Source organism: Caenorhabditis elegans, chromosome X, assembly GCF_000002985.6.
Source record: "Caenorhabditis elegans chromosome X".
Taxonomy (NCBI): domain Eukaryota; kingdom Metazoa; phylum Nematoda; class Chromadorea; order Rhabditida; family Rhabditidae; genus Caenorhabditis; species Caenorhabditis elegans.
In genome coordinates this window covers 15,224,653-15,246,751 of record NC_003284.9, presented here as the reverse complement: position 1 = coordinate 15,246,751, position 22,099 = coordinate 15,224,653, and the positions used below count along the sequence as shown (strand labels likewise).

Here is a 22,099-nt window from a genome sequence, read left to right as displayed (position 1 = left end):
TGCCCCGTTCGTCCTCGTCTTCTTTTTTGGTTAAACAGGTCACTTGTCTTTGTCTTTCTTCCTCTCTTTCTCTTGTTCTCCCTCTGCGTCCATATGGTGTTTTTTGTTCTCTAGTTAACCAATTGGATTGATTAATGCAAAGCTCAATATGCGTTTTTTTTGCTGAATAAGCTTATTTCGAAATTATTTTAAAATTTGAAAATATTAGGCTTGTTATTTGTGTAGTAGCTGTTTCAACCATCATATTTTTATTAACATTAATAGTGAACATGTGAATAATTTATTTATTATTTTTTTTAGCATTTTCAAATTCTAGTTATTCATAGATTTTTATTTTATCCAGTTAGAATAATTTTCAGCTCGCAAACTGGGCGTGAAGGAGGATTATGAGCGACGATGAAGAGCTCCAACTAGCCATCGAAATTTCAAAGTGAGTTGTGTAAAAAGACACCTGATGCCCATGGCCCGGGAGACCCTGAGCACTTTTTTCTCCTTTCTTCTTCTTTCTTCATGACGTCTCACAATTTCAGAAAAACGTTCAAAGACGAGCAGAAGCTGAGGTCGAACGACTTGGACTTGATCCGATTTGAGAGTCCTGATGAGCCAGCGCGCCAGCGGAAAATCAACCAGATAAAGCAGTTGTACGAGGCGAATAGTCCGGGACCTTCGTCCTATTCGGGGTGAGTCATTTGGTATTTCAATTTGAAAATAGAAAAATTATTGTGTCAATTGTGACTCATAAACCAAAAAAAATTGAATTCTAAATCTTGGAAAATATGTTTTATAAATCTATTTTTTGATGAAGAACAAGCACAACCGATTCTATACGGTACTGTTGAAATTAATTTTTAACAAATTACAGCTTGTCAAAAATCAAAAGCGATTAAATTGACACGGAATAAAAAGAGCTGACGATTTCCTAGCCGGCTCAAAATTAAATAGTTATCATTGCAGCTCACTTGCCACAAGCCCCATTGATTTCCGTCCAGTCTACAACGAGCCTCGTGCTGGACCGATTCCACACTCGCAATCATATCCGAGAAACTATTTCCAAGACTGGTCTGCAATAGCTTCCACGTCCCAGCCGCCGGCGTTTCCACCTCCACCGAGGCCTCCAAAACCAGAGCAGTATAAGTTTCCACCGGCTCCATCAGTTCCATGTAAGTTTTAATTTTTATATTAGAAGAGTATACATATAATTAGTACGTCCTAAAAGTATAATATCATATCAATAAATACATTTTCCAAAAGAACAAAAAAAATCCTGTTTAATTTTACAAGGCTATTTAGTGCTCCATGATCGCTACTTTGTCCCACCACCACCACCAGTGCCGCCAAGACATTCGAGAGTCCAACAGTCACCTCCAGTGCCGATACATCCCACACCTCCAGTCTCTTCCACACCGCTCAGACATTCAGCTCCATCGTTCGCGTCGGACAGTCAGCAGTTTCTGTCCCGTGAGTTTATTCAAACAATTTATTGTCTTTTTTTTGGTTGGTTTGAAAAATTGAAGGAGACACTTGACGAAAAAGGGTCAGATTGTTTTTCTTGTTTTCTTTTTTGGAATTATGCAAAAATGTAGAGAAATTCCTGCGGTGTCATGCACATTCTTGAAAATGAAAAACATATATATTTGCTAAATACATGTATTTCTGAATTTCAGCCATTAAGCCATTCGAAATAAGTTTCAACTCGACAGTCGACACATCGTCTAATCAAACTGGCAGTCATGATCATAGCATTCAGTATCAGCCGTTAACTCATCTCTACGTGCCATACGTAATGCATTCCCTCAACTCATCGTACGGAGCTCTTCTCAATGGTGACTTGATTGATTTGAGCGCTTTTGAGGATAGCTCAAATGCTTCACAAGACGAGGTAGGAAAATTAGGTTTAAAGCTAAAAATATTAGACTTTTGCAAAGAAGATAATTTTATTAGTATTCTAGTGTATGCTATCTACTGGGTGGTCCATATTTTTTGATTATAGACCACCCAGTATCAGACAGATACTTCATGCTTCTCAACTAATTTTGTATGTAAACGCCCAAACTTTTTTGTCAAAGTAAATTTGCCAAAAACACTCTATTAAAAACACTTTATTGTATTAGTTTATATTAGTATTTTACATAGCACATGCTATCTACTGGGTGGTCCATATTTTTTTAAATTATTGTTGTGTCGTGACAAACGAAGCTGCAGTCCAAAGTCATTGCCACCATTCCACCAAAAACTCAGATGGTGCTGGATAGGAACGTGAACCTTTACTAGTTATCGACGTGAGGAAAGGGTCACTGTGAACTCTTCTTGTATTTTGGATTATTCCACACTTCTCCGGTTTAACTAATAAACCTTCTTATTATTCTCTATCGTCGTCACGACACAACAATTATAGACCACCCAGTATCAGGCAGATAGTTTTTAACTAAATTCAGGTATGCTTCTCAACTAAATTCGTATATTAACGCCCCAAATTTTTTTGTCAAAATAAATTTGCCAAAAAACACTTTATCCACCGATTATCTTTTCTTTCTTTTCATACGGTCAGAAAAGTGACCCTATCTCGAGAGGGGGACGTTTATCATCAAACGAGAAACAAATTGAAATTGATTGGTTTTGTCCACTTTTTTCCTTCCCCCTTCACATTAGGTCCTCCTCGGCTGAACTAATTCGAATTGTTCTTCGCATTAGGATCGCATAGTTCAAGTACTGCAATTCAAGTATTCAATAAACGTTTGAAAACGTTGATTTTTTTTCAGATCCGAAAAGAATTCGACCCACTGTTCATATCCACTTATTCCACCGACACACCCTCTCCAGACAACTCTATGCCAGCTGTGAATGCGTACTTTTCAAAGCCTATTGATGGTTGGCAGAAATATGAAAGTTTGCCAATAGGTGCATAATTTCAGAACCAGAATGTGTCGGTGGCGCCAAGCTGATACAAGAGAACATTGAATTCCCGTCATCCTCGTTTTGCCTCATTGACTGTCCAAACGGAATTGAGGAACAAGTGAAGAAGTTATGCAAGAGGAACTTGATTAGAAAGGATATGACTCCAGATTTCTTTATTGCACCCACCGTCGACTATATGGTCACTACAGCAAGTACAGTGAAAGTTGTAGTCTACAAAGATCACAGGTAACTTGATGTTTTGGAAAATGTACTAGGTACTAGACAAATGCACTGGAAGGTACCGTGTTTTCACAATAAGTAGGTAGGACTTACTTTTAGGCAAGTTTCCGACTTAATACTATTTGAGACTTCAGTATACGATGGGTTATTTAGAGTTTGAAATTTTTTGGTTTTAATTATGAATGCGTTTATTTTGAGCTGAAAGTTTAGCAAATCGTGGATGACTATGAGAAAAATTTAGCGACGAAACAGTGAAATTTAAAATCCAATATTCAACTATTTGAAGAGACTATGACAACAGGAAAAAGTTTGAGACTGAGTTACAGACTGGAGGACTACTAGGAAATGCAACATTCATTTTTAGTGTTTGTTATGTAATTAGGTCGAACGAGGAGAAGACGAGTAGTTTGATACATTACTAAACTAAGGAATAAATAAGTTAGTTCATGAGCTCATGTTGTACGATCTTCTTAGCCACGTCGTGGGTAAATACACTTCGATACCCTACAATAATCTTGAGCAGGATGTCTCAACGTCACATGTTTCCGGGTAGGGTAGTCCGCGCGTTCGATTATTGATTCTTAATTATGCAGTGATTGCCAAATTAGGACCACAGTAGCTTCCGCCTCCCCCTGTTTTGAAAACTTTGGAGGTCCGAACACTTAACGTCCCTCGTGGCCGAGTGGTTTGTGTGGATGGCTAGTGTGCGCAAGCTCCCGGGTTCGATTCTTTTAAGTGCTAAATCCTTTGTTCTCTTTTTATAAGTAAGAAGTAAGAGCGCTTGTAGTGAGTTGTCAAAAATTGAGTATGACAACCACTGCAATTTCTCTATTACATTTTTGGATGGGCAAAATTGTATCAAGAAACCACGAGATCATGAGAATGCCTACCGTTTTGGCGCGGGAATATCTCGTAGCGAAGACACCCAAATCTCTCGTCGCCGCATGCTCTTTCTGCTGTCGCTATTTTCGTGCCGGAAAGTAGGCATTCTCATGAACTGATGGTTTCGTAATAGTTCTTTACTATAAGAAGTGATAATTGTTATGCTCTGAAGGCGGAACGACGAGGATAAGACGAGTAGTTTGATACATTACTAAATTAAGGAATAAATAAATTAGTTCATGAGTTCACGTTGTACGATCTTCTTAGCCACGTCGTGGGTCAATACACCTCGATACCCTACAATAATCGTTAGTCCTCTTCCAAAACAAATTCAAATTTTCAGCTGGAAAGCCAACAAAAGCAATGGTAAAGCGATGATTTGCGCAATTGACGAAAAGATGGACATTATAACCACACAAGCGCTTTCCCTATTTGACTCGGAGTTACCAACAGACAAAGAATACGGGTTGAAGGTCAGTTTTGGGCAGTAGCCGTTGTTTACCTATGACCGAGAACAACAAGAATCATCACAAAACGTGTGTTTCGTCGATGCTGCCCCTCAGTCACACAGTCATTTTTCGAAGATTCTGCTGGTGTTGGACACTGGCATAATCCTGTAATTGTTGGGGGGCGGGCGGAACGCAACGTCACTCTTGTGGTTTATTCTGCTGCATCGAAAGTCGTAACTTTTATTACTATGCAACTTCTATTCCGTAGTTTGTGTCGTCTATGTTTCAGATCTACGGTTTGAATCAGTTCTTGTCAAGTGATAGCCTGCTAGGATCCAATTTGTATACTGGACATTGCCTGCTGAATGGCGACGATGTAAAGCTAGATTTAGGAGTTTTCGCGCCAAATTCTCGAATTTACGAGCAAACACTAGAATCTTGGAATTTAATGAAGTAAGTTGTACGGGGGCCATTTTCCGATACTGAATCGTTCTGAAAGTTTAAGAAGCCAAGTCAAATATTCAACAGTAGTGGACAAGGAAGATGTGGAGAACACACTTGGGCACCTTGCATCAGAAATGAGTCAATACGAGATTGCCTTTAATGATGGATCAACGTTGAAATGTAAGAAATAGTTTTAGCAGTTCTGTAGATTCCAAGCTTATCGGCATTGAAATTCCCTTAAACATGTGATTATTTTGCCAATTTCTAGAAAAAATACTATTCACCTTTTCAAATTCACTAATCTACCGACTAACCAGCATTCAAGAAATGAAAACTAAACGACACATGCTTCGTTTTGTTGATAACGATATCATCTTACACTATTTTATTTTTCAAATTACTGCTGATGTCGCGGCCCGGTTAGCTCAGTCGGTAGAGCACCAGACTCTTAATCTGGTTGTCGCGGGTTCGAGCCCCGCATTGGGCTTATCATTTTTGCTAAAACAGAATGTTTCTATGTGCATTTGTTCACAAATTCAAATCAAGTTCCCCACTCTGATAACATTTTTTAATATTATGATTCCATCAATGTTTCCATATTTCAGTGTCCTCTTCATCTCAACGAGTAAAACAAGTGATCATGCTTCTCTGCAAGTGTCTTCATGGAATCGTCCCTGAGAAGCTTTACAACGAGATGCAGAAATACCTGGCATCAACGACAGAGGATCAACTCGTTCATCATCGGAATGATTTTTTGCGTGAGATTCACTCATTTTTGGAGCTCTACTGTCGGTGCACAGTGAGTCGATACAATATTCCGCCGCTGCAAATAATTACGAAGCCAAAAGTGGAAGTGTTGTCGAAAATGGACTTTTTGCAAATTATGCTCAACTCGGTGCATTCTATTCCGGAACATTGGCAAAGTCAGTATTCCGAGTTTTATATGTCATTGGATTTGTATCATGGAACGCAGGTGTTGGACGGGTTCAGTAACAAAGTGCCAAAAACGATCAAAAATGATCATTTTTTCCCGAGGATTCCATTGGACCTTTATGTAAGTGTTATATATAGAAAAAACTCAGTTTAATGAAATAAACTTTTTAGGCTAAATTCAAACGACTCAACTTGTGCCAGTACCCTCGTGAAACTCGAATCGTTGTTTCAATTAGTGGAACCGTGAGAAATAGTGCTCAAGCTGCGAACGAATATAATCCTGATATTGTCATGTTGGGATATTGCTCAGTGCCACTTTATGATGAGAATTTGTCGGTTTGACATAATTTTACATTCCCTTCTATTATAGATTTACAGATTTATGCGCCAAGGGCCTCTCTTCCTGCCACTGACACTTTTAAAGAAACAACCCATGCTCAAGCCATTTGGACCGTACCCGTATATCAAGGACGCTCGAGATCCAATTTTGATCATGAGTTTCAAAATTTGGGACACTGAAATCTACTTTCCAAATGTCGTAATTGATATGCAATGTATTCCACAAGACTTTGCAACGCTGGATATTGAGACTCAGGAGTACTTGTTGGAGTTGATTGAAAATCAGGATACATCGACGCTAGAGACGGATGATCAGGATTTGATTTGGCAGAAAAGATTACATCTGACAAATCAGCCTGAAGCTCTTCCACTTGTGCTCTCTTCGCTTCAAGACTGGAGTTTTGGATTTGTGATGAGAGTTTATCAGATTTTGGAGGAATGGGCGCCGCTTCGACCGGAGATTGCAATGGAGTTTTTGCTGCCAAAGTGAGTTTAAAAAAATTTTTAACAACTTATTTTTCAGATCAATTTTGTATCAACTAATTTCAACATTAATCTTAAATATTTTCAGGTATCCCGATGAGCGAATTCGAGCTCACGCAGTCCAGTCACTGGCTCGAGGTTCCACTGATTTTCTCTACCACACCATCCCACAATTCATTGAAGCACTCCGATTCGAGCTCTACGAAAAGTCGGCGCTGGCCGATTTCATTCTAGAGCTCTCATTTGTCAGCCTAGACTTCACATTTGAAATCTATTGGCAACTCCAGCAACGCGTCGATCATTGTGCAGTTGACGATCTTCCGTACGCGATTCGATGCCAGAATCTGCAGCAGAAGATGATTGACGAGCATGAGAATCCGAACTTGAAGACTGACATCAAGCTGCAACACGAACTATTGAATGAGCTGGACTCGATTCAAGATGATTTGAGATCAAAGTCTGGGGATTCTGAAATAGAGAGACTTCACCGGTTGAGAACTCGACTTGGAATTCTTGACTCCAAATTACTACAGAACAAAGTACGGCTTCCAATTTGTCCGGCATTTGATTGTACTGGTGTGAGGATTGAGGAATGCAGTGTTTTCAATTCGAATGCCAAACCTTTGAAAATTGTCTTCAGAGGGCTCAACATGAATTACTCCATTATCCATAAGGTGAGTGATTCGGTTCGAAATTAATTTTTTGTTCTTTGCTTTTTTTCCTAACCATTATTTTCTAGCCCAAAAAAATAAAAATAAAGATATATTATATATCGCGTTAAATTTAAATTTAAACTTGAAAAAAAAATGATGTGGATTTTAAATTTTAAAACAGAACCACTCCACATTTAATCCTAAATAATTTTCTTCTCATCACTGATTTATAGAATTATCCTAATTTAAATTCTGATGCTTTCCAGCGTGACGATGACATGCGACAAGACGCGTTCGTGATGAAAATGCTCAATGAGATGGACAGAATTTGGAAGTCAAATGGCCTCGATCTCCGTATGATCACCTTCCGCATCATGCCAGTCGGCTACCGTAGAGGAATGGGAGAACTTGTGCTCAATTGTGCAACACTTATGGAAATTCAAAAAGAGGAGGGTCTGCGTGGCGTGCTCAACGATGAGATTCTACGCAAGTGGCTCATGAAGCACAATAGTGACGAGTTTGCCTACAAGGAGGCTCAGGAGAACTTTATCAGGTCGTGTGCTGGATGGTGCATTGTGACGTATGTTCTTGGTATTGGAGATCGGCATAACGACAATATATTGTTCACGAAGAATGGACATGTTTTCCATATCGACTTTGGAAAATATATGGGTGATTGGCAGATGGCAGCAGGATTCAGAAGGTATCATATTTGGGGGAAAATTGGAAAAACTTTAGGCTTCAACTTTCCAGAGATCGGGTTCCTTTTGTGTTCACCACCGAAATGTTCCATGTTATAAACAACGGAAGAGCTCCAACTCAATACAACCAGAAGTTTATCGATTACTGTTGTAAAGCGTTCAATCACTTGAGACGCAACAAGAACACACTGACGAATCTATTGAGAATTGTAAGTTCAAACTACTCGATATTGTGAATTTACATGACATGTGTATTTTAGATGGCTTGCTCTGACATTCCTGGCATCAACATGGACTCCCTGGCTTTTGTTGAGAATAATCTGATGTTGGACCTCTCGGACACGGACGCCACGGTTCAGTTCACGGCGATGATCCAAAACTCGCTGGGCAGCGCATTTGTTCGTCTCAACTTTGTGGCACATACCGTTGCGCAGTTCATCTCGTCGCGACCAAGCTTTTCGAAACAAGACCCGAACAAGCTTAGTTTTGTTCCCGAGCTTTACACGTGAGTGATTGGCAAAGCCTATTTTATCAATAAATTGAATAGTATAAAAACGTTTTCGTAGAGCTGGGAACGTTTTTCATAATCCATCAACTACTGTATGACTAGTCAGAACTAGACAACCAAACTTTAAAATCTCGTAATTTTGTTCTAATAGAATGAAGTGAACAAAATAAAACAAAAAAATATCTAAAACTTGATTACTTTCAGTGAAAATAGCGACGGACGAATTTCACGTGTGACTGTGTTGAAATTCGAGAAGCACTGCATACCCAACAAAATTTATGTGAGTCTAATATTTCATAGCTATCAAAAACATAACGATTCCCGTTTTAGATGTACAAAGTCGAGGTGCATCGTAAGAATGTGGCGGTATCATCATTCATCTATCGGTCGTTTGCCGAGTTTGAGGAGCTGCATACAAAGTTGAGAGCAAGGTTTCACAATTTTACATTTATTCTGTTGCGAAAATACGGTTTTTTTTCAGATTCCCTATGATGGCAGTGTCGTTGAACACAATTTCCAATTTGCGTTCCAATGTCAGAGCTGTTGCCCAGAAGCGGATTATCCACGTGCAGAAGTTTTTGATCTACCTGTTTAATCAAGTGGATGAGATTTGCCACGTAAGCATTTTTACACATCTGGGGTATCCGTGAATGATTTGAGAGACACGTAATAACAATTTGTTGTATTAACAACAAACCATGAGGTTATGAGAATGCCTACCGTCTTGGCGCCGGAATATCTTGTAGCGAAGGCCCACCAAATCTCTCGTCGCCGCATGTTCTCTCTGTTACCGCTATTTTCACGCCGGAAAGTAGGCATTCTCATGAACTGATGGTTTCTTAATAGTTCTTGACTAGAGGAAGTGATAATTGTTATGTTCTGAAGGCGGAACGACGAGGAGAAGAACAGAAGTTTATTATAGTAGTACTAAACTAAGGAATAAACCAGTTAGTTAGAGAGCTCACATTGTACGATCTTCTTAGCCATATTATAAGTAAGTGAAGTTCAAGATGGTTGTAAAACATTGAGTACTACAACCACTGGAATTTCTCTATTGCATTTTTGGATGGGCAAAGTTGTAGTACTTGACTATAGGAAATGATTAAGCTTGTTAGGGAGGATGTCTTTTTCAGCAGGACGTCCTCGGCGGCAGGACAAGGACGCGTCCACGCATATTCGTTGAGGAAGAGGACGCGTCCTCAGTCCTTCGCGTTTGGACGTCCCCAATTCTCACTGTTTGTTCAAAAATTTCAACAGTGAGACTTGAAGACGTCCAAACGCGAAGAACGAGGACGTATCCTTGTCCAAAGCGGATGGACGGGACGCGTCCTCGTCCTGTCGCCTAGGACAATAGACGTCCTAACTCGTCCTTTTTAACAGCCCTCAAAGTGATAATTGTTATGTTCTGAAGGCGGAACGACGAGGAGAAGAACAGAAGTTTATTATATTAGTACTAAACTAAGGAATAAACCAGTTAGTTAGAGAGCTCACATTGTACGATCTTCTTAGCCATGTCGTTGGTCAATTTCGTCGACACCCAACAATAAGTCTTAGCAGGATACCTCAACGTCACCTGTTTTCGGGTAATCTTCCGGTTGACTATTAATTCTTAATTATGAAGTGATTACCAAATTAGGACCACACGCGCAGATATCTCCACCCTCCACCCTGATTTGAATGCCACAGTGGTCCGATCTGTAAACGACCCCTGCGGCCAAGTGGTTGCGTCGCTGGTTAGTGTGCACAAGCTCGCGGGTTCGATTCTTTTGAATGCTAAATCCTTTGTTCAGTTATTATAAGTAAGCGAAATTCAAGATGGTTGTAAAACATCGAGTACTACAACCACTGGAATTTCTCTATTGCATTTTTGGATGGGCAAAGTCGCAGTACTTAGCTATAGGAAATGATTAAGCTTGTTAGGGAGGATGTCTTTTTCAGCAGGACGTCCTCGGCGGCAGGACGAGGAAGCACCCAAATTTCTCGTCGTCGCACGTTTTGCAATTCCATCCCTGGAATAGAAAAAGAAACTGATCTCGGGCGGGCTCGAACCACCGACCTTCTGTGTGTTAGACAGATGTGATAACCACTACACCACGAGACCACTGAATGCGAAGGCACAACTTAACCTAGATGTAGGCGGAGATTGTAATGATTTTTCTGTTCAGATATTTTCTCATTACATTCAAAGAATTTTTCAAATACAGTTTCGGTGTACTTTTTTATTTGAAAAATAAAGTTATAGCAAAAATGAAGCATCTCCGTACCCTATAAATAACCATGAAGGTGAACAACACAAAGTTCATGGTGGATCTCATTGCCTATACAATTTTTGCAGAGGGATATGTAAATTAATAGGGAAGTTATAAATATAAGAGTTAACCACCATTAGTTATTCCGGAACATCGACTTCTGATGTAGATTTCTTCCAAAGTGGGAGCACTTCATTTTTAACAATCTATTTATTTTCCCATTTTTCAGTGCGACCTGGTCTACACTTTCTTCCATTCGATTCTTCGCGACAATAAGTGCGATACCTACATTGACGAGTCGCTCGACATGCCATCTCAATGTCAAATCTATTTGAAAATTGAGTATAATAGTGTAAAAGAGACGTTGAGTGTATTTATAGGTGAGTTAAAAGTGACAAAAAAAATTTAGTAGAAATGAATTTTATACTTTTCAGGGCATGCCAAATATTTGGCTCTTCTTCAAAATAACCAGCAACCGGATCCATATGTGAAGACTTATGTCAGACCGGATTTGCGTAATCAATCGAAACAAAAGACTCAGGTGGTCCGCGGAACTCGTCACCCAACGTTTAATCAAGATGTGAGTACATTTTGGAATTTTTTTAAAATTTTATATTGTATTGTAAATTATATATATATATATATATGATTTTCAGCTCAACTACACGGAGTTCCCAATCGAAATTCTCTCAACTCGGGTTCTCGAAGTGAGCATCTGGAACAATGGTGGATACCTGGTAAAGCACAAAATGTACATGTTATGCATCCCATTGCTGAAAGTCAAAAAGCTTGCTGAGAGCCGCAAAAATTGTCGCACTCTCGAAGGATGGTTCAACTGTGAAAAATGTGTCTAAATGTGTATTAAAATGCTGGTATATTTTTTTGTTTTGTTTTTCAAAATTTATTTCGGATATGTATATATGTTTATTATTTGGACTTTTTACTTATCCAATTTTTTACTGAGTTTTCCACAACACCGTCATTTTCCATTTCCTTTCATCTGTGATATAGTATTTTACTCCAAATCCAAACAGTACGAATACTTGTTAGTTTTCAACTTTCAGTTTATCACAAAGTCTAGTCAATTCGATGAGGTAGCTAATTATTTGTGATTTACTTGTGAGAAAATAAAACGTTATCTTTTTTTTTTAATTCTGAATGCATTGAAAAATTTCAAAAAGAAAGAACATGACTAAAAATCTAAAACTGTGTAAAACATTTACAGAAAAACAAACTCTCTATAATTTTTAATTTCATGATTATTTTGTTATTTTTTAATAAAACTTTTTCACTCAGCCTCTTTTGGGAAGTGGAGCAATAAATGACTGGATTATCGGCCACAGTCCTCGGCTAGGACATAGCTTAAATTATAGCCCAGTGGGATCACCACCAGGTAGTGTACCTGAATCCTAGATCCGCACTGCATTGCTTGAAAAACGGATCGTTCTTTAATCGTCTTTGTAAATTTAAATTTCTCTGTAAGCTGGAAGCTGTTTGCTGTAAGTTCTAACAAATTCAGGAAATCACTACTAGAATACTTGAAAATTTTTCAGAAAAACTATATACCAGTTGCTGCAACAAAAAAGTTGACGAGATATCAGATTTCAGCAAAATGAGGTGTTTTTTTGAAACTTTGACCCGCCATAAAAAATTTTCGGAATTTTTCAAGAGGTCTTTTTCATGAAATTCCGCCGTATTGAACGATTTCTAGTCTATAAAAGAAAAATACCCACAAACTGTACTTCCCTTTTTATATTATTTCAAAGCTTTTCCCAGAAGTTTCAGTACCGACTAATTACAGATTAATATTGCAAACAATATTTGGAGCACAAATGATGGCTCTGTTTACAGAAATTAATTTTCGAAATGGAGCAATGCGAACGATGTGATGCACATCTCATCTAGATCATACGATACATTGGTCATAAAACATTTTCCTATTTTTGGCACAACTAACTCATTACACTTGTCGCACACTCCATTTTTGCGTGACAGATAGTAAACAAAATACTCCCGATGATCATTGAAACCGCCACCCGCAACCTCAAATTTGAAAAAAAAACGAGGGCAACAACAGAGAAGGAAGAAGTGAAAACCGATTCGTATTTGGTTGGCCGTCCGCAGAGAAACAAAAATTCCCGCCGCTCATGATTTCACTCAAAATTGGCCAGTCGAAAACTCGTTATTTTTTTTGTGTTTTTTTCTCCCAACTCCCTCTTCCAATTGTTCCAAGTTTCTATTCTTTAGAAGTTGCAATTTTTGGAGAAACTTTCTTATTTGGAAGTTCGCGTGCATTCACAAAATTAGTGTTTTCCTAGATCTCTTTGTTCCAACAAAATCAATGTTTCAATGTTTCAATTGCTATAATTGCATTAAGGGCATTTAGATGTAGCGTTCAAGTTGTGGTAATTCTATTGTAAGAAGGTTTTTGCGACAATTGAAAACTGTTTACATATATTCAGAAAATTTATAATTCGATTGAACCTAATTTGATGTGTATAAAAATATTTTGAAAAAAAGTGTAGAAGGAAATTGTTTCAAAATTATAACTTATGATATTTTCACTTCGATAATTTTGCTTGGTCGTTTTAAGGAGAATAATAAAGATAAGTTTATTTTTAAATTATATAAATGCTAATAAACCTTTTTTTAAAGATATTTTCTGAATTTTAAAATTATAGTCAGAAAATAAGAATAAACATTGAATCGGCAAAAATAAAATCTGCAAGGTTTTAACACATTTATCTGGATATTATTATTTTTATCGATGTTTTTTAACTGGGATGAATATTTAAAAGGTGGAGTAGTGCCTGTGAGCAAAGTGTGAAAAACTACTTCTATGGTGCCAAAATGACCGAATATCATAATAAAACATTTCAAAAATTTTTTGAAATGTTTTTGTTTACTGTCAAAAAGTGACAATTAATTATCAGTTTTGCCACTCGTAGTTTTGGAAGTCGACCAAAAAAAAATTGTTTTTCTCTATTTTTTATATGGTGATTTTGTTTTAATTATTCGGTCTAAAATATTGTTGGGGTCGAAACATGCGACATTGCTTTGGATTTTCTCAAAAGCTCATATTTTTCCAATTTTGGCAATTTACAAATTTTTTTTATGAAAAACCTGAAATTTGTTGGAGTGTTTTATTATAATATTTGGCCGTTTTGGAATATTATAAGTCTATTTAGACTAAATTCCCACTGACGCTACTTCACATAAATTTTTTTTTCTTCAAATTCTTGCTCTTTTTGGAGTCATTTTGAGCCTACCTTAATTCATTAATTTATTGTATGAATATTGAATTTTTTACCAACGTTGTATAAAATCCCTTCCGCGACTGTCATCAATATATTCCTTTTCGGCTCTGCCCTCATTTTTATTTCTGAGCCCATTCTTACTCAAAACCGAAATTCCAAGTAGATTTCCAAGTCAGAAAGTTCCGCGGAAAGCGGTAATCCCACAGCGATTTCTGACTTGTTGTTTTTAAAAACACTCCAAAATTCGTCCCCCTGTCCTCTCTCTTTTTTTTTATGCTGAGTGCCAATTATCTTCTCCTCTCTTCTCCTACCTCCAAACTCGCCCAAAATCTGCACCTACTACCCGTGTGAAAGTACGAAAAATTTCGACAAAGAGACAAACGTATGAGCAAAAGGATGGCGGCAAATGAGGAGAGCGGAGAAGACAGGGGGGGGATGACGGAATAAAGAGCCCATAGCAACGTGTGCAAATGGCAGATATGGGGGGAAGAAGAAGAGGGTGAAGCATTTTGATGTGTACATACGAACAAGACAACAAAGTTTCGGTGCCATGCGCTATATGAGAGCAGCTTGTTAAACTATTCCATATTAGACATCAAGCCAAAAATGTACGCAGTTTTTCCGTATCTCTCTTCCCGTTTTCCCCACTCTCTTCATCCTTCTCTTTCTCCTCGGTTTTCCTCTTCAAGTCTGCTTTATTCATCTAAATCTATTTTTCATTCGCAAGAAAAGAAGGATGTTTTTTTTTCTTCTATTCTGCCTATTCCATGAAAAATTTTCTTCGTTCTTTTCACCCATTTTTTCTTTTTTTTTTTTGCTTTTTCGTCACCTAGCCAAAGATATTGGTATTGCTCATGAGTTTATACATATGTCAGAAAATTTTAAAATTCCTTATTTTAAGATTTGAGATCGGCTTCTTTTATTCGTGTTCCCTTCAATCATGCGTTTGGTAAAATGATTGTTAGCAATTATTTGTAACTTGTGAATCAGATTTTCTGAAAACAAAAATCTTAAAATTTAGTTTACCAAGTCACTATTGTCAAACATTTCAAAAATTTCTTAATCATAAAGTACATAAACCATCATGTAATGGAAGTATACGAGGCTTTGTCAAAGGATTATTACTTATGAAAATAATAATAATTGTATGTTTTTTTTGCAGTTGGAAAATTGATTATATTTACAACATCCTGAGAAGTGAATCAATTATGAATAGTCTCAAGCATGTTGAATTATTTTTTTTTACAAAAAACAACAAAATACTTGTTTCATAACCCTAAACTACACCTATAAAGTTTCATTAGGTTTTATTTAAAAAAAAAGCTAAACCATTCAACTACAAACTTTAATGTCAATATGATACAATTTTTAATTAAGGTATTTTATTTAGGAAGTATAAATTAATTTGGCCGCTAAGTTCCCAGTCTAATAGTAAAATGTTCACAATTTTCAATTATCAGTTCAAAATATTGCTTTTCATTTTAATAAAACTCCAATTTAAAAAAATATTAAATCAAAATTCGAACAATCTGTAGTTCATCTCCTGTTCATAAAATTTCAGTTAATGTCATTAGAGTTTGATAAATATGATTTTCGTTAACGTTAGTGATAAGAAAATAGAAATATTTTGTTCTCGTTTAATAACTTTTTTCAACAGACTTAGGATTTCTACAAGAACTTTCCATGGTTTTTGATGTCTCAGTTTTTTTTTTTTGGAAAACAGCCAAACAACAACTTGAAAACACGACGTGTTTGTTTTCAAAAAAATAAAATTGAAACGTTTATTTTATTTTTAATAAAATTGACCGCCGAAATTTACAGTTAAACTCGCCCTTTCCTGCAATTTTCTTTTTGTCGGCACAATCTGATGTTCGCTATAATATGGCAAATTTCCTTTACTCGAATGTTTATTCAGCACATTAATGCGCTTTCGATAAACATATTGCGACATTCATCTTATCACTATCATAACTAACAACTCTTATTCTTATTCTTTTTTTTGCCATTGAAAGTTTTCGGCATGTCTATCATCATTTCAAAACTTGACAGCACATCTCATCAATTTTCCATTTTGAACCAATTGTTTTCAGAAGTCTCATGTCTCACGGGGCCAAATGCATTTGTCAAATTTGCACATGCGGGTTGGTTTTTGTTGTGTTAGAACACATGAAATTGGTATGAATGTTTCAGGCGTCACAAGTGTCCACACGATAGGAACGCAAGTAGTTTTCAATTAGGAGATGGAAAGACTGGCTTGAGTCAGGAAAAATCAATTACTCAGGTAATCCTTTTTTTACACTATGATACTAAAAAAAAATTTCATTGGTGTTTTTCCAAAACACATAACTAATTGCGAGAAAATTTTGCTTTTTAGTGGTGCACGTCTATACGCCAAAAAAAACACGAGATATGTACATATAAGTTGTCCATTAAAAATTCATTCGAATATGATTACTTTTTGAGTAACGTTTTTACCAAAGTAAGAAGATTGTAGAAATGCATATTTATCATGCAGAATTACTGACGACTTCAGATAAACTTTTAAAACATTTCTAACTTTCTAACTTGCAGACTTCCTTCGAATCATCAAGCTATCATCAAAAATCACAACGCACAACACCAACACGTCATTACTCAACAATCTCATCCTTATTCACAGAGGAAAATAACACCGGAACTGGTGGAACTCAAACAAGAAATATAAAATCATCAGAGTATCGAGGTGAGAGAGCATTCAAGAAAACATCAATTTTAATACTCTTACAGCAAAGACACAAAATGGAGAGCAAAGTGTGGCAGAGACAAGGTCAACACAGAGAGAAACTGTTCAAGTAAGTGAGAGCTTCAGGTTCTTAGGTAGTACTTAAAAATTGTGTTTACGCATAATTAGATCAACTAAAAAAAGGCCAAATTGCTTCACAAAATTTCTTGAAAACTTTTATTCTATAACTCCTAATTACTTTAAAAAATTTGTGCAGTTTTATAACTTTAAGCGTAACATTTTCAGCTACCACCAATATTGAAAGCCGACAATGGTCGAGCAACATCTCAGTCTGGAAGAGAACGAAATAGTCGGAGTTCGATTCAACAAGCTTTACGGCAGCACAGCGAAGAACGTGCAAACTCTGCAGAATCGAAACGGCAATCGACTTTAACGGGTGCAAAGAAAACTGTGAGCATTAACGAACAAATTACTGGATATCAAAAAACACATCGAAATTCAAGTCAAGTATTCGAAGCGAGGAGGCTTCATCAGGTATAGTTAATAGTGAATGATGGACACTGAAGAAAAAATTACAGATAGCCGAGTTGAAAGATAACAGTAACAGTGGCACATCAATTGATAATGCAAAAGTGCAAACGCGTGCCGAGAAAAATGGAACAAACAACCAACAACACAAATTAATCGAAGTGAATGTCAATCGAAACTACTCCCCCAGGAATAACAGTCAAATTAACGAACTGTTTAAAGAATCTGGAGCAGATCGAGCAACATCGTCAAAGAATACAAGCAATAAAACTCCGCAGGACAATATTAATTCACCAAAGTATTCAAAAAAACAAGCAGTCAAGGCGCACGACAGACACAGCGCCACTCACAGAGAAATACATGGGAAACAAAATATGGCACATACAACTCAAAACCAAGAAGACTTTATTTATCGGAAAGCTGAACATACCCAGATTAGACATCCTTCGGATCATCACATATTGTATTCCCAGCAATCAAGAACATCCACCAACAAAACTGATCAACAAAGTAAAACTCAGAATCAAGAAGATTACACTCATATCAGTGGAGAGCGGTATGCCAAGAAGGTTCCATCTGACAATAAGATCCTGCAAGGAGCTGGTCAACAGTTCGAAGCAAGAACTCAGAATCAAGAAGACTTCACTCACATCAGTGGAGAGAGGTATGCCCAGAAGGTTCCATCTGACAATAAGATTCTGCAAGGGGATGGTCAACATTTCGAAGCAAAGACACAGAACCAAGAAGACTTCACTCACATCAGTGGAGAACGGTATGCCAAGAAGGTTCCATCTGACAATAAGATCCTGCAAGGAGATGGTCAACAGTTCGAAGCAAGAACTCAGAATCAAGAAGACTTCACTCACATCAGTGGAGAACGGTATGCCAAGAAGGTTCCATCTGACAATAAGATCCTGCAAGGAGATGGTCAACAGTTCGAAGCAAGAACTCAGAATCAAGAAGACTTCACTCACATCAGTGGAGAACGGTATGCCAAGAAGGTTCCATCTGACAATAAGATCCTGCAAGGAGATGGTCAACAGTTCGAAGCAAGAACTCAGAATCAAGAAGACTTCACTCACATCAGTGGAGAACGGTATGCCAAGAAGGTTCCATCTGACAATAAGATCCTGCAAGGGGATGGTCAACATTTCGAAGCAAAGACACAGAATCAAGAAGACTTCACTCACATCAGTGGAGAACGGTATGCCAAGAAGGTTCCATCTGACAATAAGATCCTGCAAGGAGATGGTCAACATTTCGAAGCAAGAACTCAGAATCAAGAAGACTTCACTCACATCAGTGGAGAACGGTATGCCAAGAAGGTTCCATCTGACAATAAGATTCTGCAAGGGGATGGTCAACATTTCGAAGCAAGAACTCAGAATCAAGAAGACTTCACTCACATCAGTGGAGAACGGTATGCCAAGAAGGTTCCATCTGACAATAAGATCCTGCAAGGAGATGGTCAACAGTTCGAAGCAAGAACTCAGAATCAAGAAGACTTCACTCACATCAGTGGAGAACGGTATGCCAAGAAGGTTCCATCTGACAATAAGATCCTGCAAGGAGATGGTCAACAGTTCGAAGCAAGAACTCAGAATCAAGAAGACTTCACTCACATCAGTGGAGAACGGTATGCCAAGAAGGTTCCATCTGACAATAAGATTCTGCAAGGGGATGGTCAACATTTCGAAGCAAGAACTCAGAATCAAGAAGACTTCACTCACATCAGTGGAGAACGGTATGCCAAGAAGGTTCCATCTGACAATAAGATCCTGCAAGGAGATGGTCAACAGTTCGAAGCAAGAACTCAGAATCAAGAAGACTTCACTCACATCAGTGGAGAACGGTATGCCAAGAAGGTTCCATCTGACAATAAGATCCTGCAAGGAGATGGTCAACAGTTCGAAGCAAGAACTCAGAACCAAGAAGACTTCACTCACATCAGTGGAGAACGGTATGCCAAGAAGGTTCCATCTGACAATAAGATCCTGCAAGGAGATGGTCAACAGTTCGAAGCAAGAACTCAGAATCAAGAAGACTTCACTCACATCAGTGGAGAACGGTATGCCAAGAAGGTTCCATCTGACAATAAGATCCTGCAAGGAGATGGTCAACAGTTCGAAGCAAGAACTCAGAATCAAGAAGACTTCACTCACATCAGTGGAGAACGGTATGCCAAGAAGGTTCCATCTGACAATAAGATCCTGCAAGGAGATGGTCAACAGTTCGAAGCAAGAACTCAGAATCAAGAAGACTTCACTCACATCAGTGGAGAACGGTATGCCAAGAAGGTTCCATCTGACAATAAGATCCTGCAAGGAGATGGTCAACAGTTCGAAGCAAGAACTCAGAATCAAGAAGACTTCACTCACATCAGTGGAGAACGGTATGCCAAGAAGGTTCCATCTGACAACAAGATCCTGCAAGGAGATGGTCAACATTTCGAAGCAAAGACACAGAACCAAGAAGACTTCACTCACATCAGTGGAGAGAGGTATGCCAAGAAGGTTCCATCTGACAATAAGATCCTGCAAGGAGATGGTCAACATTTCGAAGCAAAGACACAGAACCAAGAAGACTTTATACATAGAAGAAACGAGAGAGTGATTAGATCAGTTCCTATTCAACACAAAATTTTATCATCGGAGGGCCGTAAATTTGATGCCAAAACTGTGCACCAAGAAGAGTTTGTTGATTTGACAAGTGATATCGTGGCACAGAGCGGAATAATCTTGAAAGCAAAACGAGACAGCAGCTCAGTTGCTCAAAGTCGATCACATATCTATGAGACTTCCAATTTTATGGAAGGTTTGTTATTTTCTGTTGTTTTCAGTTCAGTTGTGAAGTGCCAAAATTGGCAATGTCGTTTTTTTTCAGAATCCGAATCCGGTTTCGAGGGATACAGCATTTCTTCCGGTTCAAGACTGACAACATCTCATCACGCAGGGTACCTGACTCAAAACGCTGGTAGTAGCTACGACATTGTATGTCTTATTAAAGGTTTTGAAAAATGGTCCAATAGTTATATTTCAGGATTACCAATACCGTCCAGTTCCATGTATTGCTGGTGAACTCCTAGAATCTGTCAAGCGAAATCATGCAAATACCGAACATTACAATTACAATGCTTGTGACAGTGGTCACCACTTCTACAAGGAAAAGGCAATACTGGAAGAGGAAGAGACGCAAGAATCCGAGAGTTCTGTTATCAAAAAATAAATCAAAGTATGCATGTATTATGCTTGTGTTTTTTATTTAAAATTTGTATAGTTTTTCTTTCAATTGTTTGTAATAAACTTATATGAAAAAATTGTCAGTTGTAATTTTCACATAATATTTCTACTGCAAGATTCAGTCTTGTTGATTATCACTTGTCTCGACGTTTTCTATTTTTATCTATTTTTATTTGTGGTTCTTTTACTCAGCAACACTCTAACATCCTGCTGCCCTCAAAATGTGCAGTTATATCACCTTTTTTATCTCTCACCTAATCGCGTGTATTTTGGGATATTAAAGATGCAATTTTTTTTCAGGAATTGTTTTTTTCACCGACACACTGCTAGAACAAAAATAAATAAAACACGTTTTCTTATGTACATATAACCGTAACTTTTTAAATTTGCAAATCACTCCAGAGCTGATAAGAAAGTTTCGAAAAAGCAGTTAACTTTGCAATCAATGATCCTACACATTATCTACATAGTCTTGCAAAAACTGCTGTTTTTGAAATGTTGTCTCTAAATTTCCCAATTGATACATGATGATATCTCACATTCAGTGTGATGATGATGATTCAAGTTGTTTCTTTTCCAATTATGTTTTTATTCTTATTTCCCATCTTTAGTGGAGTCCTGTTTTTTAATGAATGATTCGTTTTCCTCTCCGGCTTGTGACACTGTCTGACCTGATTCTCCATCTTCACTGCCCCCCCCCTTATACTCCTTCTTCCACGCACTTTTTTATCTTCTCCCTTTTTCTCCCCATTTTTTGCATTGCAACAAACATGGGCAGTGTTTCACATTTATATCATCCTCTCGCTGTGTGTGTTTTCTTTTCCCGAAATTGCGAAAAATTGGATACAAATCTAGCAAATCTAATTTCCAATCGTCTCTGATTTGATTTCAACTAACCTATTCTTCCAAAAACTCAAACTGACGAACTCTCAAATTTGAAAATTGTTTCAATTAGCTTCATTACTACTGCTTGATAACTAGGAGTTCTAACTATTCATATTTTTGAAATAGGAGGTTTTTTTTGTTGAGAACTTTTTTGCTAAACTTTGCCAGTTCATATCCCTCCTTTCCGTCAAATGTTTAGCACCGAAAATCGTTTTTATTGTATGTATGTATCATAAAAATAAATTAATTGTTACCTTTTGATTAAAGTTTGACCATTAAAAAATTCAAGAAAACGACTACTATGTGCATAAATCAGGGGTGGTCGGCAAACGATTTTTCAGGAAAATCGGCAAATCGGCAAAGTTGGAAAATTGACGGAATTAAAAACTTATCGCGAATCGGAAAACCGGTAAATTGCCTATATGTCGAATTTTCCGGAAAAACGACACTTGTCGAAAATTTTCTGCAAATTATGGTTTTGCATATTTTTTTGGAACTTTCTGAATTTTAAACGGCATAACTATACGCAGTCTATGAATGTTCCTGTATTTATTTTGAAAAGTAAGCAAATTCAATGGAAATATCTATAAAAACGGGCAAAAAAATTCAATTTTCAAATAGGAACAGTTTTAGGTGTTTCCGTCTTATTGAAAATCCTTCTAAAGACTTTTGGCAAATTGATGTTTGGTAAA

At 37.5% G+C, this 22,099-nt stretch overlaps 2 protein-coding genes, 6 non-coding genes and 1 further gene across 10 annotated transcripts; 7 read left to right on the top strand and 2 right to left on the bottom strand.

The window, feature by feature from the left end:
- Positions 1-352: 352 nt before the first annotated feature.
- Positions 353-12,062, top strand: piki-1 (Phosphatidylinositol 3-kinase piki-1). Its single transcript, NM_078128.6, has 23 exons — positions 353-430; positions 531-680; positions 955-1,160; positions 1,291-1,458; positions 1,665-1,879; positions 2,760-2,868; positions 2,913-3,141; positions 4,361-4,490; positions 4,756-4,919; positions 4,972-5,090; positions 5,516-5,964; positions 6,015-6,175; positions 6,222-6,668; positions 6,754-7,339; positions 7,585-8,021; positions 8,072-8,228; positions 8,280-8,524; positions 8,732-8,807; positions 8,858-8,958; positions 9,009-9,144; positions 11,006-11,156; positions 11,211-11,356; positions 11,433-12,062. The coding sequence occupies exons 1-23, from the start codon at positions 387-389 to the stop codon at positions 11,628-11,630; spliced, it is 4,824 nt and encodes a 1,607-aa protein (NP_510529.1). The 5' UTR covers positions 353-386; the 3' UTR covers positions 11,631-12,062.
- On the top strand, positions 3,903-3,978 carry mir-4812. Its single transcript, NR_072700.2, has one exon. It is a non-coding gene; the product is annotated as a pre-microRNA mir-4812 (primary transcript).
- On the bottom strand, positions 5,318-5,407 carry F39B1.4. The gene has a single exon (NR_072699.1). It is a non-coding gene; the product is annotated as an Unclassified non-coding RNA F39B1.4 (non-coding RNA).
- On the top strand, positions 5,325-5,397 carry F39B1.t2. Its single transcript has one exon. It is a non-coding gene; the product is annotated as a tRNA-Lys (tRNA).
- Positions 9,524-9,583, top strand: F39B1.3. 2 transcript variants are annotated; one of them, NR_132550.1, is made up of 1 exon: positions 9,524-9,583. The product of NR_132550.1 is annotated as a pre-microRNA F39B1.3b (primary transcript). The 2 variants fall into 2 exon arrangements; NR_072698.1 differs by having other exon boundaries at positions 9,524-9,546.
- mir-1829.3 lies at positions 10,329-10,390 on the top strand. The gene has a single exon (NR_024315.2). It is a non-coding gene; the product is annotated as a pre-microRNA mir-1829.3 (primary transcript).
- Positions 10,540-10,630, top strand: F39B1.5. The gene has a single exon (NR_072695.1). It is a non-coding gene; the product is annotated as an Unclassified non-coding RNA F39B1.5 (non-coding RNA).
- F39B1.t1 lies at positions 10,556-10,628 on the bottom strand. The gene has a single exon. It is a non-coding gene; the product is annotated as a tRNA-Val (tRNA).
- A 4,044-nt stretch (positions 12,063-16,106) lies between the features above and the next one.
- On the top strand, positions 16,107-20,883 carry H03A11.2 (NLPC_P60 domain-containing protein). Its single transcript, NM_078127.7, has 8 exons — positions 16,107-16,174; positions 16,224-16,314; positions 16,605-16,755; positions 16,800-16,864; positions 17,041-17,289; positions 17,334-20,097; positions 20,167-20,273; positions 20,323-20,883. Exons 1-8 carry the CDS (start codon positions 16,131-16,133, stop codon positions 20,506-20,508), a joined length of 3,657 nt encoding a protein of 1,218 aa, NP_510528.3. The 5' UTR covers positions 16,107-16,130; the 3' UTR covers positions 20,509-20,883.
- The last annotated feature ends 1,216 nt before the right edge of the window (positions 20,884-22,099 follow it).